This window comes from Ailuropoda melanoleuca, chromosome X (assembly GCF_002007445.2).
Source record: "Ailuropoda melanoleuca isolate Jingjing chromosome X, ASM200744v2, whole genome shotgun sequence".
NCBI classification, from domain to species: domain Eukaryota; kingdom Metazoa; phylum Chordata; class Mammalia; order Carnivora; family Ursidae; genus Ailuropoda; species Ailuropoda melanoleuca.
Window position 1 is genome coordinate 65,526,314 of NC_048238.1, and position 23,188 is coordinate 65,549,501.

Consider the following 23,188-nt stretch of genomic DNA (forward strand, 5'->3'; position numbering starts at 1 on the left):
GCTCTGGCAATGTGTTATTATTGATATTGAGGGTTTTAAAGAAACAGAAGATTTCTCACATGAAATGGTACACAGTTTTAAATCAAACTAGAAATCCTGCAAGAGGTGCAAGTTTTCTTAGGTGGTATACAATATACGTGATTGTTGTGTACATAAGCTACACCTGTAAGATAGAAATTGTGAATTAGAATTAATCTGAAAGCATTGAAAAGTAGGAAAAAATCCTGTTATAAACCTTGTTTAAAGTATTGCTTGCAGAAATCGAGGAGTTAAGATGGCAGAGGAGTAGGGGTCCCCTTTTTCAGCAGGTCCCCTGCATCGAGCTGGATGGTACCAGACCATCCTGAAAACACATGGAATCAGCCTGAGATGCAGGAAGATACATCTGGATCTCTACAAATGAAAATCTCCAGCACTGAGTATTGAGGTATGAAGCAAGAAGCCATGAAGCTGCTCACAGATATCAGAAGATAAACAGAAAGGGGAGGGAGCCCACACATTTGGGCACTGGGAAGCCGTAGCCACCTGCACTGGGGAGCAGGCTGACTCGCAGACCTGCACCCGCGAGAGAGCAGACTGAGACCATGAGCCGGGAACGTGCACGACCAGTCTGAAAACCTGAGCTCTGGAGTGCACAAATAGCACTGAAAAGGAGCTCTGGAGTGTGCAGGGGCAGCTGGCAGCTGGCGGTGTTAGAAACACAAAGGACAGAGACATGCTGGCCCTGGAAGTGAGGACTGGGACGCCGGGTGTGGGGCGCACAACCTGGGACACTGCAGGGTTTAGCAGCACCAACAGAAACAGTGTTAAAATGACCAGAGGGGCCCAGTGGAGAATGGTCTGCAATGCCTCTGTTCTGAGACAAGGGTGGGATTCGGCTACTGCTGCTCTGACTCTCAGAAGAGGCACAGCAAACTGCCAGGGAAAGCAGCCAGAGAACAAAAGCCTGGAAATACCGGCTCACAGTGTGCCAAACCCCATCCACACTCGAAGGGGACAGGGAGACTCTACCAAAAGAGGGTTGCCTGAGTATCAGAGTGGCAGGCCCTTTCCCCAGAAGGCCGACTGAAAAATCAAGAAGCCCACATCCTTAAGATCCCTATAAAACAAGTGCACTCTGCATGGGTCCTGGTCAATAATTTGGGCTCTGGACAACCCCACAACCTCTCCTCATCAGAATGACCAGAAGGAGAAATCCCCCACAGCAAAGAAGACAATGAATCTGTGGCTTCCGCCACAGAAGTGATGGTTACGGATATGACCAAATTATCAGAAATGGAGTTCAGAGTAACAATGGTCAAGATGATGTGTAGACTTGAAAAAATAGTAACAAAAATATTAACAAGAATATAGAATCTCTAAGGGCTGAAATGAGAGCAAATATGGCAGAAAATAAAAATGCTGTGAATCAAATGCAGTCAAAACTAGATGCTCTGATGGCCAGGGTAAAAGAGGCAGAAGAATGAATCAGCGAATTGGAGGATGGGTTGGTAGAAAATAAAGCTAAAACAGAAAGTTGGCTCAAAAAAATCCAATCTCAAAAAAGTAGGTTACGGGAGTTTGCTGGCTCAGTGAAACATTCCAATGTCAGAATCATTGGCATCCTCAAGGGGGTGGAGAAAGAGAGAAGTCTAGAAGAGATATTTGAACAAATTTTAGCTGAAAACATCCCTAATTTAGTAAAGGAAACAAGCATTCATGTCCAAGAGGCAGAGAGGACCTCTCGCAAGCTCAACCATGACAAACCTATGCCACGTCAACTCATAGTGCAATTCGCAAATATTAGATCCAAGGATACAGTATTGAAAGCGGCCAGGGCAAATAAATTTCTCATGTACCAAGGCAAAGGTATCAGAATTACTTCAGATGTGTCTACACAGACCTGGAATGAGAGAAAGGGTTGGGAGGGATTTTTAAAACACTTTAAGAGAAAAACATGTGGGCAAGGATCCTTTATCCAGCAAGGCTGTCATTCAGAATTGATGGAGAGATAAGGATCTTCCAGAATCGCCAGTCACTGACCAATTTGGTAACCATGAAAGCAGCCCTAAAGGAGATATTAAGGGGTTTTTTATAAAAGTAAAAAGGCCCCAAGAGTGATACAGAACAGAAAGTCACAACTGATAGAAACAAAGGCTTTACAGGAAACATGACATCATTAGAATCATTTCTCTCAATAATCACTCTCAATGTGAATGGCCTAAAGGCTCCCGTACAATTCCACAGGGTTGCAGATTGGATAAAAAGACATGACCCAGGGGTGCCTGGGTGGCGCAGTCGTTAAGCGTCTGCCTTCAGCTCAGGGCGTGATCCCAGCGTTCTGGGATTGAGTCCTACATCGGGCTCCTCCGCTAGGAGCCTGCTTCTTCCTTTCCCACTCCCCCTGCTTGTGTTCCCTCTCTCGCTGGCTGTTTCTCTATGTCAAATTAATAAATAAAATCTTAAAAAAAAGACATGACCCATCCATTTGCTGTCTACAAGAGACTCATTTTGAACCTAATGATACATCCAGACTGAAAGTGAAGGGATGGAAAGCCATTTTTCATGCCAAGGGACCTCAAAAGAAAGCTGGGGTAGCAATTCTCATATCAGACAGATTGGATTTTAAACTAAAGACTGTAGTTAGAGATAGAAGGACACTATATTATTCTTAAAGGATGTATCCAACAAGTGGATATGACAAGTATAAATATCTATGCCCCCAAAGGGGAGCAGCAGGATAACAAGCCAACTCTTAACCAGAATAAAGAGACATATGGATAAAAATATTTTAATAGTAGAGGAACTCAACACTCCACTATCAGCAATAGACAGATTACCTAAGCATAAAATCAACAAAGAAACAAGAGCTTTGAATGCCATACTAGACCAGATGGACCTCATAGATATTTATAGAACACTACACCCCAGAACAACAGAATACGTATTGTATTCAAATGCACACGGAACATTCTCCAGAATAGATCATGTGCTGGGTCACAAAACAGGTCCCAACTGATACCAAAAGACTGACATTTTCCCCCTGCATATTCTCAGAACACAATGCTTTGAAATTGAAACTCAATCACAAGGAAAAATTTGGAAGAAACTCAAACAAATTGGAAGCTAAGAACCATCCTGCTCAAGAATGATTTGATTAACCAGGAAATCAAAAATCAATTTAAACAATTTATGGAGACCAGTGAGAATGAAAACACAATGGTCCAAAACACTACAAAGGCAGTCCTAAGGAGGAAATACATAGCCAGCCAAGCCTCACTCAAAAGAATAGAAAAATCTAAAATCCAGTTTTTATACTCTCACCTCAAAAAGCTGGAACAGCAACAGAAGAACAGGCCTAATCCACGTACGAAAAAGCAATTGATCAAGATTAGAGCAGAGATCAATGAATTAGAAACTAGGAGCACAGTAGAGCAGATCAACAGAACTAGAAGCTGGTTCTTTGAAAGAATAAATAAAATAGATAAGCCACTGGCAATCTTATCCAAAAGACTAGAGAAAGGACCCAAATTAATAAAATTATGCTGAAAAAGGAGAGGTCATAATCAACACCAATGAAATAAGAAGGATCATTAGAAACTTTTATCAACATCTTTATGCCAATAAATTAAACAACCTGGAAGATATGGATGCCTTCCTCGAAACCTATAAACTATCAAGACTGAAAGAGGAAGAAATTGATTTTTTAAAAACACCAATTAATTATGAAGAGATTGAAGCAGTGATTAAAAACCTAGCAAAAAACAAAACTCCAGGGCCTGATGGATTCCCCAGGGAATTCTACCAAACATTCACAGAAGAAATAGTACCTATTCTCCTAAAGCTGTTTCAAAACATAAAAGCAAAAGGAAATCTACCAAACTCATTCTACGAGGCTGATATTACCTTGATCCCCAAACCAGGCAAAGACCCAAACAAAAAGGAGAATTACAGACCGATATCGCTGATGAGTATGGATGCCATAATTCTCAACAAGATTGTAGCTAATAGGATCCGACAGTACATTAAACGGATTATCCATCATGACCAAGTGGGATTCATCCCTGGGATGCAAGGATGGTTCCGCATTTGCAAATCTACCAGTGTGATAGATTATATCAAAAAGAAAAGAGTCAAGAATCACATGACCCTCTCAACTGATGCAGAAAAAGCATTTGACAAAATACAGCAGCCTTTCTTGATTAAAACACTTCAGAGTGTAGGGATAGAGGGTACATACCTCAATCTCATAAAAGCCATCTATAAAAAGCCTACTGCAAATATCATTCTCAATAAGGAAAAGCTGGAAGCCTTTCCCTTAAGATCAGGAACACAACAAGAATGCCCACTCTTGCCATTATTATTCAACATAGTATTAGAAGTCCTTGCAACAGCAATCAGAGAAGAAAAAGGGATAAAAGGTATGAAATCGGCAAAGAAGAAGTCAAACTGTCTCTCTTCACAGATGACATGATAATCTATATGGAAAAACCAAAAGAAGCCACCCCCAAACTACTAGAAGTTACAGAGCAATTCAGTAATGTGGTGGAATACAAAATCAATGCTCAGAAATCAGTTGCACTTCTATACACGAACAATAAGACTGAAGAAAAGGAATTTGGGAATCCATTCCATTTACAATAGCAACAAAAATCATATGTTACCTTGGAATTAACTTAACCAGAAATGTAAAGGATCTATATTCTAGAAACTACAAATCACTCTTGAAAGACATTGAAGAAGACACAAAAAGATGGGAAAATATTCCATGCTCATGGATCAGAAGAATTAACATAGTTAAAATGTCCATGCTACCCAGAGCAATCTACACTTTCAATGCCATCCCAATCAAAAGACCAATGACATTTTTCAAAGAACTGGACCAAACAGCCCTTAAATTTGTGTGGAACCAGAAAAGGCCCCGAATTGCCAAGGAATTGTTGAAAAGGAAAAACAAAGCTGGGGGCATCACAATGCCGGATTTCAAGCTATACTACAAAGCTGTGATCACAAAGACAGGATGGTACTGGCACAAAAACAGACACATAGACCAATGGAACAGAATAGAGAACCCAGAAATGGACCCTCAGCTCTTTGGGCAACTAATTTTTGATAAAACAAGAAAAAATATCCAGTGGAAAAAGACAGCCTCTTCAATAAATGGTGCTGGGAAAATTGGACAGCTACATGCAAAAGAATGAAACTTGACCACTCTCTCACACCATACACAAAGATAAACTTGAAATGGATGAAAGAGTTCAATGTGAAACAGGAATCCATCAAAATCCTAGAGGAGAGCATAAGCAGCAACCTATACAACACCAGCCACAGCAAAATTTTTCATGACACATCTCCAAAGGCAAGAGAAACAAAAGATAAAATGGACTTGTGGGACTTCATCAAGATAAAATCTTCTGCACAGCCAAGGAAACAGTCAAAAAAACTAAGAGGCAGCCCACGGAATGGGAGAAGATATTTGCAAATGACACTACAGATAAAAGACTGGCATCCAAGATCTACATAGGACTTCTCAAACTCAGTACATGGGAAACAAATGATCAAATCAAAAAATGGGCCGAAGATATGAACAAACACTTCCAATGAAGACATACAAATGGCTAACAGACACATGAAAAAATGTTCAACATCATTAGCCATCAGGGAAATTAAAATCAAAACCACACTGAGATACCACCTTACACCAGTTAGAATGTTAAAAATTGACAAGGCAGGAAACAACAAATGTTGGACAGCATGTGGAGAAAGGGGATCTCTCTTACACTGTTGGTGGGAATGCAAGGTTGTACAGCCACTTCAGAAAACATTGTGGAGGTCCCTTAAAAAGTTAAAAATTGAGCTACCCTATGACCCAGCCATTGCACTACTGGGTATTTACCCCAAAGAAACAGACATAGTGAAGAGAAGGGCCATCTGCGCCCCAATGTTCATAGCAGCATTGTTCACAATAGCTAAATCGTGGAAGGAACTGGGATGCCCTTCAACAGATGACTGTATTAAGAAGCTGTGGTCCATATATACAATGGAAAATTACTCAGCTATCAGAAAGAACGATTTCTCAACCTTTACTGCAACATGGATGGCACTGGAGGAGATAATGCTAAGTGAAATAAGTCAAGCAGAGAAAGACAATTATCATATGATTTCTCTCATTTATGGAACATAAGAAGTAGGAAAATCGGTAGGGGAAGAAAGGAATAAAGAAAGGGGGGGTAATCAGAAGGGGGAGTGAAGCATGGAAGACTGTATACTCTGAGAAACAAGCTGAGGGCTTCTGAGGGGAGGAGAGTGGGGGAATGGGACAGACTGGTGATGGGAAGTAAGGAGGGTACATATTGCATGGTGCACTGGGTGTTATGCAAAACTAATGAATCATCGAACCTTGCATCAGAAACCAGGGATGTACTGTACGGTGACTAACATAATGTAATAAAAAAACATTAAAAATAAAGAAAGTTGAAAATTGAGCTATCGTATGATACAGGAATTGCACTACTGTGTATTTACCCCAAAGATACAGACACAGTGAAGAGAAGGGCCATATGCACCCCAATGTTCATAGCAGCATTGTCCACAATAGCTAAATCATGGAAGGAGCCAAGATGCCCTTCAAACAGATGACTGGATTAAGAAGATGTGGTCCATATATACAATGGAATATTACTCAGCCATCAGAAAGAATGATTACATAACATTTGCAGCAAGATGGACAGGACTGGAGGAGACTATGCTAAGTGAAATAATTCAAGCAGAGAAAGATAATTATCATATGGTTTCACTCATTTATGGAACATAAGAAATAAGAAGGTCAGTAGGAGAAGGAAGGGAAGAATGAAGGGGGGATAAACAGAAGGGGGAATGAACCATGAGAGACTGTGGACTCTGGGGAATACACTGAAGGCTTCTGAGGGGAGGGAGTGGGGGATTCAGATAGGGCAATGATGGGTATTAAGGAGGGCACATATTGCATGGTGCACCTTGTGTTATATGCAAATAATGAATCATGGAACATCACATCAAAAACTGGGGATGTACTGTATGGGACTAATATATCAAAATAAAAATTTTTAAAAAATTTAAAAAAATACTTTTTCCTTATGTCATTTGGGGAAAGGAGACATCACATTTAATTTCTTTTCAGGGCCAAGCTAAATTATAAATTACTGTTTTAATAAGCATTATTTTTTTTAATTTTCCAAGTAAACATTTTCATTCTTAAGATACAAGTTTCTCTTGCTCTGCCCTTGTCAAATCGTGTATACATGAAAAGATAAATTACAATTAATGCTTATCTAAGTTGGAATTTCCCAAAAACCTATTCTAAAAGCAGTGATCTTTAGATACTCCTTGCAATAAATGTTTGCCTTGGGCAAATAGTTTTGGATACACACAGTTTCTATCTCTTGGAAATGATAAATATAAAGTCGCATTTTTTAGTGTGATGTTTTTGGTAGACAAAAAAACATGAACTCTAGTACTACTTATTTTTCTAATTAGTTATGTGGTTCTTAGGTAACTAATTTCCTGTTTTTAAAATTTATTTTTATTTTTTATTGAGATACAATTGAGATAGAACAGTATGTGAATTTATGGTATACAATGTGTTGATTTGATGTTTTTATCTATTACAATATGATTACTACCACAGCTTTAGTTAATACCTGTACGATGTCACATAATTATTTATTTTTTTGAGGTGATAACATTAAGATATAGTCTCATAGCAGTTTTAAAGTATAAAATGTAGTGTTGCTGACTATAATCACCATTCTGTGCCTCAGATCTCCATCCTCTAGTTGCAAATTCATATCCTTTGGCTCATTTTATCTCATTTGACCCTGTTTCCTCATATGTATACTGAACATGTTGAATCAGAGGACTTTTTAATGGCTCTGTTTTTTAGTCTGTGAACTTATTTTATTCTAGATAAAATTTAGGTTGTATCTTTGTGCCCTTTGAAGTGCTTAGGTAGTGTCAACATTTAAAAAAATGACATTTGAAGTACTATGTGTTATAGTGGTTCCAAAGATATCCCCTACATAAAAGAGCAAAAAATATAGGAAATAGTTTATGGATTAGAAAGATTTTGTGATGACTAAGAAAAATGAGTTTAGAAATTTAAAAAGACATACATAAAGGCCTTCAGTTATAGGATGAATAAGTCACAGGAATAAAGGACATAGCATAGGAAATATGGTCAGAAACATTGTAATTGTGTTGTATGGTGACAGATGGTGGCTTCATTTGTGGTGAGCATAGTATAATATATAGAGTTGTCAAATCCCTATGCTATATACCTGAAACTAATATAACATTGTGTGTCAACTATACTCAAATTTAAAAAAAAATTAAAAAGAATATTCACAGTAAAAAAAAAAGACATGTATAACTCGAGGTTATAAAGAAAAGGAACTATTTGGCATGGTACAGCATGCTTGGTCAAATAAAATTCTATTAACATAGAAAATGGTAATTGCGTTTTTAATGAAAATGCCTCCTTTCAATTTTTAAGGCTCTAGTTACCTCTATAATAAAGCCAATACTATAACGTCAGTCATTGTCAATTTTGAAGTGGATATTTCTTTGATCCAGTAGTAAACTAACTTACAGAAATTCAGGACCCAGAGGGATATGGGTAGAAATATTAATATACAGATATGAGAAATTTATTTTATATTTGCAACATTGCCTTCACTGTAAATACGATGCTTATTATATTAATCACCTCACAAATTTTGCATTTTGTATTCTTAACCTTTCACACAATTTGAACAGAAAATTTGATTTGAACTCCACTATTTTTGTGGTTCAGAATATGCAATCTACATAAGTACAATAATGTCACAGCTTATTTTTCAATCAACTGGAGATACACTTGGGTAACTTGAATTATACATCAAAATATTTGGATTTTTTAAATCATATCTTGCAGAATGATTTCAAATTAGCATTATTCAAAGGAAACTAAGTATTGGCCTGTTAATTTGTTATTACAAACTTAAAGTATGTAATTTTATTTTAATACTGATTCTGTTATATTCTGCAAACTTCAGTACATAATACTTATGTAGCTTAGCATAAGGAAATAAATAAAGAATTTGCTCTCAAGAGTTAGCCCATAGTAACTTAGAATATGTGTTTGGTTTTAGGTAAATTGAATCTTGATTTACCATTTTTTTCTCTGTATTAGAAAGCACAATAAATATTATAATGCACTAAGTTAAGGAGAAGAAATAGATGAATGTTATATAAAGCATTATCCTTCAATTGACTCTGGAGGCAAAGATATTTATTTTCAATTCAGTACCTTTAAAAATGTTTTCAAATCTTATTTACCCCCCAAATAATGGCCTTTCACAATTTTATTAAAGAAGATCATGTGAATTTTAAAATTATACATGAGGGGAACCTGGGAATCTCAGTTGGTTAAGCATCTGCCTTTGGCTCAGGTCATGATCCCAGGGTTCTGGGATTGAGCCCCATGTCAAGCTCCCTGCTCAGGGGGGAGCCTGTTTCTCTCTCTTCCTCTGCATCTCCCCCTGCTTCCTCTCTCTGTCTCTCTTTTAAAAATAAAAAAAATAAAAAAATACATGAGAAAACAACTGCAATTGTTACTACCTTATTGAAGTAAATGGCAATTATAGGTCTATGCATGATTCTTGATAATCAAACATTACAGTAACACTATCAATTTTGTGGTGAGCTCTGTTGACATTTTAGTGATTTGAGCATTATCTATTTATCAGTAATTCTTTCACACGTAGCCAGATGTTTCTAGAGAATGTATTCTTGAATATTTGTGTTAGGATTACAAAGGAAAAATTAAAGTACACCTGTATAGAAAAATACAGCATGTTTTGATACTGTTTTCATGATAAATTTTAGTAATTTTTACGTGATTTAAGTAGGAGCTGCATTTTTTTTAAGATTTTATTTATTTATTTGACAGAGAGAGACAGCCAGCGAGAAAGGGAACACAAGCAGGGGAGTGGGAGAGGAAGAAGCAGGCTCCTAGCAGAGAAGCCTGATGTGGGGCTCGATCCCATAACACCGGGATCACGCCCTGAGCCGAAGGCAGACGCTTAACCGCTGTGCCACCCAGGCGCCCCATGGAGCTGCATTTTTTACTATAAAATGTGTTTTCTTAATTTAAACTTTATAGCATAGGAATCACAGTAATTTCTTATTCATTTATTTTTTAGAGAGAGAGCGAGCATGCATGCATGAGTTGGAGGAGGGTAGGGACAGAAAGAGAGGGAGAGAATCCCAAGCAGTCTCCAAACCCAGCACAGAGCCTGATGTGGGTTCGACCTCATGACCCTGAGATCATGACCTGAGCTGAAATCAATAGTCAGACGCTTAACTGACTGAGCCACCAGGGTGTCTCAAGAATCCCAGTAATTTCTATTGTTCTAAATAACTAATTAAGATTTGTTTGGGTCAAAATACAAAAAAAAATTAAAAACTCAATTATATTTCAAAGTAAGCACTTATGTAAACTTAGATTTTATATTGTTATTGAATTTATGTAAATACAAATAATGATACCTGAACTTTGTGTTTAAATGTATAAATTAACACATTTGATTTCAGAATACTTAGTAATGTTAAACTAATTTTATTGGTAAAAGCAAATTTAACTTATAAACTCACTTTGTATATTAGTAATAATACATTTTAAGTTATACATAAATGATATACATAGTTGTTTATAATATAATATTTGGTTGTATTAGTAAAAGAAATTCATTTTCATTATACTGATTCACATCCACCATAGAAACTCAAAGGACAAGTACTGTGTTTTTCTTGATATTGCAAAAATCTAGAGCAGTGTGCATGCTTCCAAAATATTAATGATAAAAGCCTTTAAACTTTAAGAAGCAATTAAAATTTAGGGATATATTTGGAGATGGACCTTATTTTATGCAAAAAAAACCCTGTGTGATTATAACGAATATATCTAAGTTTTCAAACTTTTATTTAAATCCTGGAGTGTAACATTGGTTTCAGGAGTAGAATATAGTGATTCATCACTTACATATATTGCCCCTGTGTTCAACAAAACAAGTGCCCTCCTTAATATCCATCACCCATTTAGCCCATCGCCTGCCCACCTCCTCTCCATCAACCCTCAGTTTGTCCTATACAGTTAAAAGTTTCTCACGGTTTGTTTCCCTCTCTGTTTTTCCCCTTCCCCTATGTTCATCTGTATTGTTTCTATATTCCACATATGAGTGAAATCATATGGTATCTTTTACTGACTGACTTGTTTCACTTAGCATAATATACTCTAGCTCCATCCACATCCTTGCAAATAGCAAGATTTCATTCTTTTTGATAGTTGAGTAATAATCCATTATATATATCTATTTCACAAATTCTTTATCCATTGATCAGTCAATGGATATTTGGGCTCTATCCAAAATTTGGCTATAATTGATAATGCTGCTATAAACATTGGGGTGCATGTGTTCCTTTAAATCAATATTTTTGTATCCTGTGGGGAAATACCTTGTAGTGTAATTGCTAGGTCATAGGGTAGTTCTATTTTTAACTTTTTGAGGAAATTCGACACTGTTGTCCAAAGTGGCTGCACCAATTTGCATTCCCACACACAGTGTAAGAGGGTTCCCCTTTCTCCACATCATCACTAACATCTGTTGCTCCTGGTGTTGTTAATTTTAACCATTCTGACCAGTGTGAGGTCATATCTCATTGGGATTTTGATTTCTATTTCCCTGATGATGAATGCCTTTGAGCATCTTGTCTTGTGTCTGGTGGCCATCTGGATGTCTTTTTAGGAAAAATGTCTATGTCTTCTGCCTACAGAGACATGTCTAGTAAGAAGTTGCTGTAGTTCAGGACAAAGAGGTTGCTGCCTGAGTTATCCTCTTGGATTTTGATGGTTTTCTGTCTCACATTTAGGTCTTTTATCCATTTTGAATTTATTTTTGTGTATGATATAAGAAACTAATCCAGTTACCAAATTAGAAAAGATTTTAATAACTAAGGTTTATACCACATTAAAATTGTAGTCTTAAAATGAAAATAAGTACTTTACCTCTCTGCATAAAGCCACCTTTTTTCACACAATTTTACTTGAAAATTCTACATTTAAGTATTACTAGAGTTGACTGTTAATTCCAACAATAAGTTAGAATATTCTGTGTGTGTGTGTGTGTGTGTGTGTGTGTGTGTGTGTGTGATAATTATCACTGAAGTATAACCATTTTATGAAGAGTGGAGTGTTATGGAATTTTATTTAGAAGATTGATTCGAACTAAAGTATCTTGTGAAAGCATTGTGTTTTTTGTGTTTTGTTGTTGTTGTTTTGTTTTGTTTTTATACTTCAGCTAGTACTACCATTCAGTTGCACTGCTTATAGATAAAACACCTTCTATTAAAAAAATAAATGTGCTGTGTTATACCAATGAAACTTAAAATAGGCAATGCTTTTTCATCAATCATTATGACAGCATAGAGATATTGCTTTCACCTTCCCTTTTTCTATCTCTGACCTATTCCTTCTCTCTAAGCATTTCATATGTCTTTGGTTTCATAATGTTGCAGGGTTGCAGGGTTCTTGTCTCATGGTGTCAAAGAATGAATCTCACGGACACAAAAGGGTGAAGTGAAGTGAAAGTTTATTAAGTGAAGGTGAGAACAGAAAGGAAAGAAAAGATCTCTTTAGAGTGAAAGATGCCCCGAATGAGTTGCCACTGTGGGCTTTTAGTGGCAGTCTTTTATTGAGAACTGACTGGGAAGCTTGTGGCTTTGAGATTCTTGTGCCATCTTGGTTTGAACAGGGACTATTGATAACATCCTTAAAGGCTTACTTCTTTGAGGTCTGGTCATTTCCTCTGATTACAGTGTAGCTGCCAAAACAAACAAATAAACAAACAAACAAACAGTCCCAAACATTCAGGGCCAGGTGTTCTGGTTTGTTCCCTTATCTCTGGTTTTGTAGCCTCAGCATTTGGGGTTTCTGTGAGTCTGGTCACATAGTCCCCTGTGTGAGCCTAGTCCTGAGAGTCAGGGGCCTCCTATCTTTCCCTGCCTATACCTTAACCCTTTCCTTACTCAATAATGTTCTAATTTTATTTAAAACCGATTTTTAAACAGGTTCAAAATGTTTATCTTAAACATTCTTATACTTACATGCTTATTATTAAATGTATCAGGAAATAATTTCTACTGTTGATCTTAAAATTTTAAGAAAGAATAATTTTGGTAATTGTCTAGATCAACATATATCCAAGTATTTGTAAACAGGCAATTATTTTGTTTTAAAATAGACTTTTTAAAATTATCCCAGGTAAAGCATGATCTTAGTGTTTTGCAAGGAAGTCCATAATGCAATGCCTGAATTTATTTTCCTGGGAAATAATGGTAATGATCTCTAATGCCCAACACTATAATTGTGAGAAATGAATTTTAGCTGTGAAAATAGCTGTATTATAGATAAAGTGTCTTAACCAAGATAAGAATACTTCTATTGGGTCATCCTCATGTTAGTGTTTGTTTTATGTTTTTTTCCCATTATTTTTTTCCACCTCAGATTTGGAGGCAGAGCAAGCTGTTAAGTCAAAAACAATGTTTTTCTATACTCCATTTCCTGTAGGAGGTTCCATGAGAAAATTTCAATAGAGGACTCTACTTTGCTATGACAGGCAAGAAAACTAGAAAATCTACTGAGATCTTGCAAAATGTTGAGCTCAACAATACATTCCCTATAAGGAAAGGACAAATCACTACTCAAGAGGAGGCTAACATACAGTATAGGCTTGATCTGATTTTAGAAAAAAAAATATTACAAGAGAGAGATTTTATGGGTTATCAGTCTTCTACCTTATCTATGTCAGTTGTCACATTCTCTGAAAAATGAAGTTGAAAGTATACTGCAATATATTACAGTTTACATTTCTTTAGTTAAATTAATATTACATGTTGGGAATAAGAGAAAATATTTATTGTATTTAACTTTATGAAACTCTCTTTCTAGCTTTCATCCCTGGACTAAAGAAAGGTACAGTAGAAATCAACATAAACCATAATCATGATGAATATTTCATTTTAAAATGAATTGCTAATTTATGTTTGTTTTAAGAAGTTTTGGCCTTTTCAGTTATCAAAAACATTGCAATTTCAACTGTTTCAAACACATTTTTAGTATGTTTAACATGAACTGATATCTAAAAAGGGTATTCAGTCAGTTTGGTATCTCGTATAACTGAAACTGGATGTTTTTTCCAAGTTATGTGTAATTCCTATTTAGATAGCAAAATTAACATGACCTTATAGTAATTTTTTGACTTACATAATTACTTTTAAATTACCTCCAGACTTAATTATTCATTTTTCTTCTGTTACAGTTTAAGCATATTCAACATTTTGTCTGAGGAGGCATTCAAAATATAATTCTACTTTTCTATACTTTTATTCAAATTAGATTATAAATTGCACAAATTATTATTTACATGCCTAACAAAATAATTGTTTATATGCTTTGTGAACTTGTAAATAATATGAATTTTCTTTGCCAAATTATAATGTGTGATTACATGTGAATCTATATAAGTTAAGGTTGACAGAAAACAAATTTCTTTAATTATGGAGTTTAAGCAATCAGTTCAAATGCATATCATTTTATTGTGCTGATAAAGTTTTAAAATGCTCCAGGATATTTTGAATGCTCCAAAAGTATTTACACTCTGCTTATAGACACCAATTTTTATTGTCTATTTCATATTTGAAGATTTTGTTCCATTGTTATTTAAAACAATAACTTATTTCACTCCTTATGCTTTTATTTTAAAATGTAATTTACAGTCCTTTGAAATTTTGACCAAGTGGAAATCATACTCAAAAAATAAATCTTGAAATCAGTCATAAAAATCTAAATTGTTATGTAAAGAACCTCACCATTCATCTTAAATTTTGACATATCTATACAAGCAGCATGCTTTATTTATTTAATTTTTTGTATTTTTAATGTTTTGGCCTTTTTACACTGTGCTTCAGAAGTTCTTGTGTGAGCTTGAATATGAAATGTTTATAGGGTAATTCAGGTGAAAGTGGATGCATTGCATGTGTTTCATTTTGTCTCTTCCCTTATCATGTTTTTAGGAATCCCCTGATAAATACTGTTCAGGAATTACAGTTATCTAATGGCCGTGGGAATGTGTTTGTGGTTGTGAAACAAAGTGAAGGTGTTATTATTATTATTATGGAAGTATAATTGAGATACAATATTATATTATTTTGAGGCATACAACATAGTGATTCAATAATTCTATATAATGCTCAGCACTTAAGTATAGCCACCATCTGTTCTCATACAAAATTATTGACTATATTCTCTATGTTGTACTATTCATCTTTGTGACATATTAATTTTATAATTAGAAGTTTGTATCTCTTAATCCCAGTTATCTATTATTCCCATCCCCCCACTCACTTCACCTCTGGCAATGACCAATTTGTTTTCCATATTTAAGAATACGTTTTTGTGATTTTTTTGTTGTTCATTTGTTTTGTTTTTAGATTTCACATATAAGTGAAATCATATGGTATTTCTCATTCTCTGTCTGACTTAGTTCCTTAGCATAATACTTTCTAGGTCCATCCATGTTGTTGTGAATTACATCTCATTCCTTTTTATGGCTAAGTAATATTTGATTGTATACATACCACATCTTTATCTTTTTGTCTATTGATGGACACTTAGGTTGCTAACATATCATAGCTATTATAAATAATGTTAAACAGAAGGGTGAAGAACTATATAGTGTTTGCCACAGTGGTTGCACCAGCGTACATTCCCACCAACAGGGCACAAGGTTTTCTTTTTCTCCACATCCTCGCCAACACTTGTTGTTTCTTGTGTTTCTTATTCTATCCATTCTGACAGGGGTGAAGTGATATCTCATTGTGTACCAATTTACATTCCTACCAACAGTGCACAAGGGTTCACTTTTCTCTGCATCCTCATTAACACCTATTATTTCCTGTCTTTTTCATACTAGCCTTTCTGACTGGCATGAGGTGATATCTCATTGTAGCTTTGATTGGAATTTTCCTGATTATTAGTGATATGGGGCATCTTTTCATGTATCTGTTGGTAATCTGTATGTCTTCTTTGAAAATACATCTATTCAGGTCCTCTGCTCATTTTTTAATCTGGTTGTTTGGTTTTGGTGTTAAGTTGTATAGATTCTTTATAGATTTTGAATGTTAACCCTTTATCAGATACATCATTTACAAATATCTTCAATTCAGCAGGTTGCCTTTTCATTTTGTGGCTAGTTTCCTTTGCTCTGCAAAGCTTTTTTGTTTTGGTATTGTCCCAATTCTTAATTTTTGCTTTTGATTTCTTAACCTGAGGAGATATATCCATAAAAATGTTGCTGGGGTATATTTCCAAAAGATTATTGCCTACATTTTCTTTTAGGAGTTTTATGGTATCAGGTCTCATATTTAGGCCTTTAATCTAGTTTGAATTTATTTTTGTGTATGGTGTAAGAAAGTGGTCCATTTTCATTCTTTTGCATGTAGCTGTCCCATTCTCCCAAACCGTTTTTTGAAAAGACTGTCTTTTACCCATTGAATCTTCTTCTCTGTTTTGTCATAGATTGAATGACCATATATAGGTGGGTTTATTTCTGGGATTTCTATCCTGTTTTATTGATCTGTGTGTCTATTTTGGTAGTAGTGCCCTACTATTTGATTACTATAGCTTTGTAGTGTATCTTGAAATCTGGGACTGTGATAACTCCAACCTTGTTCTTTTTTGTTCAAGATTACTTTTGTGGTTTTATACAAATTTTAGGATTATTTGTACTAGCATTGTGAAAAATATTATTGGTACTATGATAGTGATTACAATAAATCTGTAAATTGCTCTTGGTAGCATGGACATTTTGACAATATTAATTTTTCTAAACCATGAGCATGGTATGACTTTCCATTTGTGTTGTTTTCAGTTTCTTTCATCAATATCTTATAGTTTTCAAAGACTAAGTCTTTAACTTCCTTGTTTGAATTTATTCTAGTTATTTTATGGTGAAATTACAAATGTGATTATTTTCTTAATTTCTCATTGTGCTACTTCATTATTAGTGTATGGAAATGCAAAATATTTCTGTATATTAATTTTATATCCTACAACTTTACTGAATTCATTATTCTAATAGTTTTTTTGGTGGAATCTGGTGAGATATATACATATATATACACACATATATAACCTCTTTTATATCTATTTATAACACCTTATATCATGTATCATGTCATCTGCAAATAGCAGCAGTTTTACTTTTTCCTTGCCAGTTTGGATGCTTTTTAATTTCTTTTTCTTGTCTGATCACTGCAGCTATGACCTTCAGTACTATGTTGAATAGAGTGCTGAGAGTAGGCATCCTTGTCTTGTTCCAGATCTTAGAAGAAAAGCTTTTAGTATTTCACCACTGAGTATGATGTTAGCTGTGGGTTTTTAAGTTATGACATTTTTAATATTTATATGTGCTCCCTCTGAATCTAATTTGTTGCACAAATATATTTTGTTAAGTGTGTTTTCTACATCTATTGAAATGATCATATGGTTTTTATCTTTCCTCTCATTAATGTGATGTATCCTATTAACTGATGTGTCAACATTGAACTACTTTTCATCTCTGGAATCAATTCCACTTGATCATGGTAAATGATCATTTTAATGTATTGTTATATTTGGTTTCCTGATACTTTTGTAAGGGTTTTTTGCATCTATGTTCATCAGAGATATTAGCCTGTAGTTCTCTTTCTTAGTCATGTCTTTATCTGGTTTTGGCATCAGGGTAATGGCCTCATAGAATGAATTTGGAAGTTTTCCTTCTTCCTCTATTTTTTGGAATAGTTTGACAAGAGAAAAGCATTAACTCTTCTTTAAATGTTTGGTGGAATTTACCCGTGAAGCCATCTCATCCTGGACTTTTGTTTGTTTGGAGTGTTTTGATTACTCATTCAATTTCATTACTCAGAATCAGTCTGTCCAAATTTTATATTTCTTCCTGATTCAGTTTTGGAAGATTGTGTTTCTAGGAATTTATCCATTTCATCTAGGTTGTCCAATTTATTGGCATATAACTTTTCATAATATTCTCTTATAATCCCTTATATTTCTATGGTGTCACTTGTTATTTCTCCTCCTTGATCGCTGATTGACTTATTTGAGGCTTCTATCTTTTTCCTGATGAATCTGACTAAAGATTTATCAATTTGTTTATCTTTTCAAAGAGCCAGCTCTTGGTTTCATTGACCTTTTCTAGTGTTGTGTGTGTGTGTGTGTTGTATTTCATTTATCGTCTCTCTAATCTTTATAATTTTCTCACTTCTAGAAGATTTGGGGTTTGTTCTTTTTCTGGCCCTTTTTAGGTGTAAAGTTATTTGATATTTTTCTTGTTTCTTGAGTTACAAATGTATTGTTATAAACTTCCTTCTTAGAAACGTATTTGCTGCATCCCAAAGATTTTGTACTGTTATGTTTCCTTTTTCACTTGTCCATGTATTTTTTTATTTCCTCTTTGATTTTTTTTATTAACCCATTGGTTGTTTAGTAGTACGCTGTCTAGCCTTCATGTGTATGCTTTTTTCTTGGTTTGTTTTTTTGTAATTGATTTGGGGTTTTATACTGTTGTGGTTGGAAAAATAAATGCTTGATATAATTTTAATTTTAAATGTCAAGACTTGTTTGTAACTTAATATGTAACCTATCCTAAAGAATGTTCCATGTGCACTTGAATAGAATGTGTATTCTTCTGGTTTTACATGGAATGTTCTGTATAAAACTGTTAGGTTGACCTGGTCTAATGAGTCATTCAAAGCCACTGTTTCCTTCTTGATTTTCTGTCTGCATGATCTATCCTTTGATGTGAGTGGGATCTTCAAGTCCCCTATTATTATTCTATCACTGTCAAATTCCTTCTTTATGTCTGCTAATATTTGCTTTATGTGTTCAGGTGCTCCAATTTTGGGTGCATAAATATTTATAATTGATTTCTTTAATATTATGTAGTACTCTGTCTTGCTATAGTTTTTGTTTTAATATCCATTTTGTTTGATTTTAAGTATTGTTACCCAGCTTTTTTGTTTTTCCCTTCCATCTGCATGGTACAGCATTTTCTATCCTTTTGCTTTCAGTCTGTAAGGATTGGGGCTGAAGTAACTATCTTGCAACATTTAAATAAGTCTTTTTTTAATTTTTAAAATTAATTAAATTTTTATCCATTCAGTCAACTTATGTCTTTTGATTGGTTTTTTTAGTGCATTTACATTAAAATTAATTATTGATAGGTATGTACTTATTGCCATTTCGTTCATTGTTTTCTGGTTGTTTTTTGTAGTTCTGTTGTTTCTTCTCTTGCTGTCTTTGATGTGGTTTGATGGCTTTCTTTAGTGTTATGCTTGGATTTCTTTTTATTTATTGTTTTTGGATCTATTATAAGTTTTTGACTTCTGGTTACCATCAGGGCCATATATAACACCTTAAACATATAGCAGTCCATATTAAGTTGATGTTCACTCGAGTTCAAATGCATTCTAAAAGCATTAACTTTTTATTCCCTCTTTTTTATGTATGTGATGCCTTATTTTACATTTTTAAAAAATTTTGTGTATCCCTTGCCTGATTTGGTAGATATAATTGTTTTTAACTACTTTTCTGTTTTAACCTCTATACTGGTAATTGATTTTAACTACTTTTGTGTTTTAACCTCTATACTGGCTTATAAGTGATTAATCTACTACCTTTTCTATATGCTTGCTTTTACCTGTGATTTTTTTCCATTTATAATTTATTTCTAGTTATGGCTTTTTCTTTCCACTTAAAAATTTCCTTTAAAATTTCTTCAAAGGCTTGTTTAAAGGTGAAAATTAACTCTTCTTTGGGAACCTTTTTGTTTCTTCTTCTATTCTGAATGATAACTTTGCTGGGTAGATCATTCTTGGTCACGTTTTTTTTTCTTACAGAACTTTGAATGTACCATACCACTTCCTTCTGTTCTGCAGTTTCTGCTGAAAAATTAGCTGATAGCCTTATCATTTTAAGTAAATGTTTTCTTTTCTCTTGCCGCTTTTAAAATTCTCTTTATCATTACTTTTTGCTATTCGAATCATTACGTGTCTTGGTGTGTACTTCCTTGGGTTTACAGTACTAGATTTTCTCTTTGCTTCCTGGACTTGGATGTCTGTTTTCTTCCACAGTTTAGAGAGGTTTTCAGTTATTATTTCTTGAAATAAGATTTCTACCCCCTTCTCTCTCTTCTCCTTGATGTGTCCTTGGGTTGCTGTGAGCTCAGGAAACTCTAACTCTGTCATCTTCCCTCCTCACAAGTCCAGATGTTTTGATCATAAAATTCTGAGGTATGGTGGAAAGAGCATTTGAATGTGAACCAGATCACTTTGAGTTCTAATGACAGTTCTACACCTGACTAGATGTGTACATTTGGCCAAGTTAAACTCAGAATCTATATTTTTCTCACATTTAAAAAAATTGTAGTGATCATATTTATACTTAACCCTCACAGAGAAGTCATGCTGCTGAACCATGATAATATAACAGTGAACAAAAACACATTAGTTAGTATTTAAGTGTGCACTATGTTCTAGATACTCTCCCTAATAATCTGCAAATGTTTTCATTTTAATACTTATAATACTTCTACATGTAAATTCCATTATTTTCTTTATTTTTGAGAAGGTGGAAACTGAGGCAAAGTTAGGTTAAATAAAATAGGAATTTGTTTGGTAATTTCTAAAGCACTATACCCATGTAAGATATTACTATTATTTAGATTTTTGAGCTTTCATCAGTACACCAATGAGCCATGATCATTGCAATTCTTCTGTTTTAAATTTTGCTCTAATTGCATATTTATTTAGTAGATTCATAATGCAGTTGGGTTCTTACTCCAAGCTGCACTGAAACACCATAGTACCTTTTATGGTTATATTTTATAATTTTCATACCATATCTTATATACCCACTTTCCATTATCAGCTTATTCAAATAGACTTATACTATTTATCTCACTTAATACAATTTCTTAAGCATGTTTTGTGTAATTAAATGCTAGCACATAAGAGGAAAAAGCCCTTTATGACCTAAACATAAATTTATGAGACTAAGATTATTTTATTCATTCAACTGGTCTATTGAAGGCTGACTGTTTACCAGGGATGAAATTGAGTTATTTTCTTAAATACAAAAATAGGTAGGCTTTTTCCCCTCGTAGTAAATTAGATATATATGTGCAAGTTCTTAGTAGTAAAAGAAACACTTCTACTCCTGGAAGTGCTTTACTTGTCTTCAAGGAACAAATTGCAAATATATACTTGTGAATTCAATCAGAGCAAATTCTTTCATACCTCCTCCTAGGAAAATATATATTAATAAACATTTATAAATTAGTTTTTTAAGATTTTATTTATTTATTTACTTATTTGACAGAGAGAGAGAGCCAGAGAGCAAAAGCAAGGGGAATAGCAGAGGGAGAAGGAGAAGCAGGTTCCCCGTTGAGCAGGGAGTCTGATGCACGGCTCGATTCCAGGACCCTGGGATCATGACCTGAGCTGAAGGCAGAAGCTTAACTGACTTAGTCACCCAGGCACCCCAATTTGTTTTATTATATTTGTTTGCAAGTGTACTTGCCTTTTTTTGGACATGTTTTAATTCAAGACTGAGTTTCAGATATATTAATTATGTTTTCTGTTTTCATTGAGGTTTATCATTTGAGCAGTAGAATGTCAACTGGTTTGTTTACCTGCAGTCATTTGTCTGCTTTCCACAGTAATTCTCAGCTACCCAAGCTGATTTTAATCTCACAGTGTTTTATTAGACAACTCTTACCTTTCTGGCTCTCAGATAACTCTCAAGGATCTGTTCTTGAGCTACTTTACCATACTTATTGTTAGTACTAAATAATCAGTTGTAATTTAGAAATTCGTTACTTTATACTTGAGATGTTGAATTTGAAACAGGAACTGTTTAGGGATGAATGTGGGAGATGGGAAAGTAGTGTGTGGTAGAAGTTCCTAAGAGAGACTAAAAAAGTTGATTATCTCTCAGTCAAATTAATCACCTCACCTATCTTCATCTGAGTACCTAGTTAATAAGAGTTTGTGAAAATAAAACATAACATAATTCATTCTTATGCAAGATAGATATGGAGCTTTTCATATGTCATTTAGTAGAAAAAATAATGTCTTTTCACACTTTTTTCCCCCATGGCCAAGAGTTAATGAAAATGCATGTACAACTTTCCAAATGACAAATTTATTCCACAGGCCATAATATTAATCCTTTTATGTTAATCTAATAACTACCTAAATTCCCAGACCAAAGGACAAAATCAAAATGCAGTTTTGTTAGTTTTGTGTTAGATTACTAACAGTAGAATCTAGAATGACATAGAACAATATTTGTGAAAGGAATTAAGTTTTATTAGAGCATTTGGTTATTTTAACATTGAAAATTGCCTTCTTCAGGTAATATTTACCAATTTCATGTCACCATATTCATTATATATTATATACTGACACATGAACTAGAAAAAGGTGTTTTATGATAAAATTGTATTGCTTTTCAATGTTTTTTTTTCCATAATGAAGGGGGAAAAAGAAACACATTTTATATTATTTCTCACACAAAACTAAATTAGGAAAGAAAAATCTTTCTGTATCTCTCTGAGGTTATGCAGTATTATTAAAGTTAGAAAATGGGTGTGGCACTGCAGTGTTCTCATTGTGATAAAAACTTGGCACAGCTTTGAAACAGTGTATAATTTGTGAATAAAAATGTATTCTTTCCAGTTTATGTTCTGGTTTTATGCTACTTGCCTTTTTAAAAATCCATATAGGTGAAATAAATGACATTACTAAATGACATATTCTTTGCTTGTTGGTAAAACATGGTTTACTTGTTTAAATGAGCCATAAACATTGAAAAGATTCTGAATACTTATTTCTGCTACAACTAATTAGAATAATAATCTTTATTTCATAAAGTATAATGTTAACATGATTAATAATATGTTTGTTTTGAATTTGATTCTATTTGAATAATGTAACAAAAATAAAATTTTATATTTTTTTACTTCCATTTATAGATAGCACACCAAAATCTGGGTTGATAATGAGGGAAATTTTTTGGTTG

At 34.3% G+C, this 23,188-nt stretch overlaps 1 protein-coding gene across 1 annotated transcript in view; it reads left to right on the plus strand.

Annotated features, from left to right (window-relative positions):
* Positions 1-23,188, plus strand: part of PCDH11X (protocadherin 11 X-linked) — a 527,317-nt gene that overhangs the window by 331,636 nt on the left and 172,493 nt on the right. The window contains 1 exon segment of the mRNA XM_034649548.1: positions 14,003-14,026. Coding sequence (XP_034505439.1) covers positions 14,003-14,026 — 24 coding nt within the window.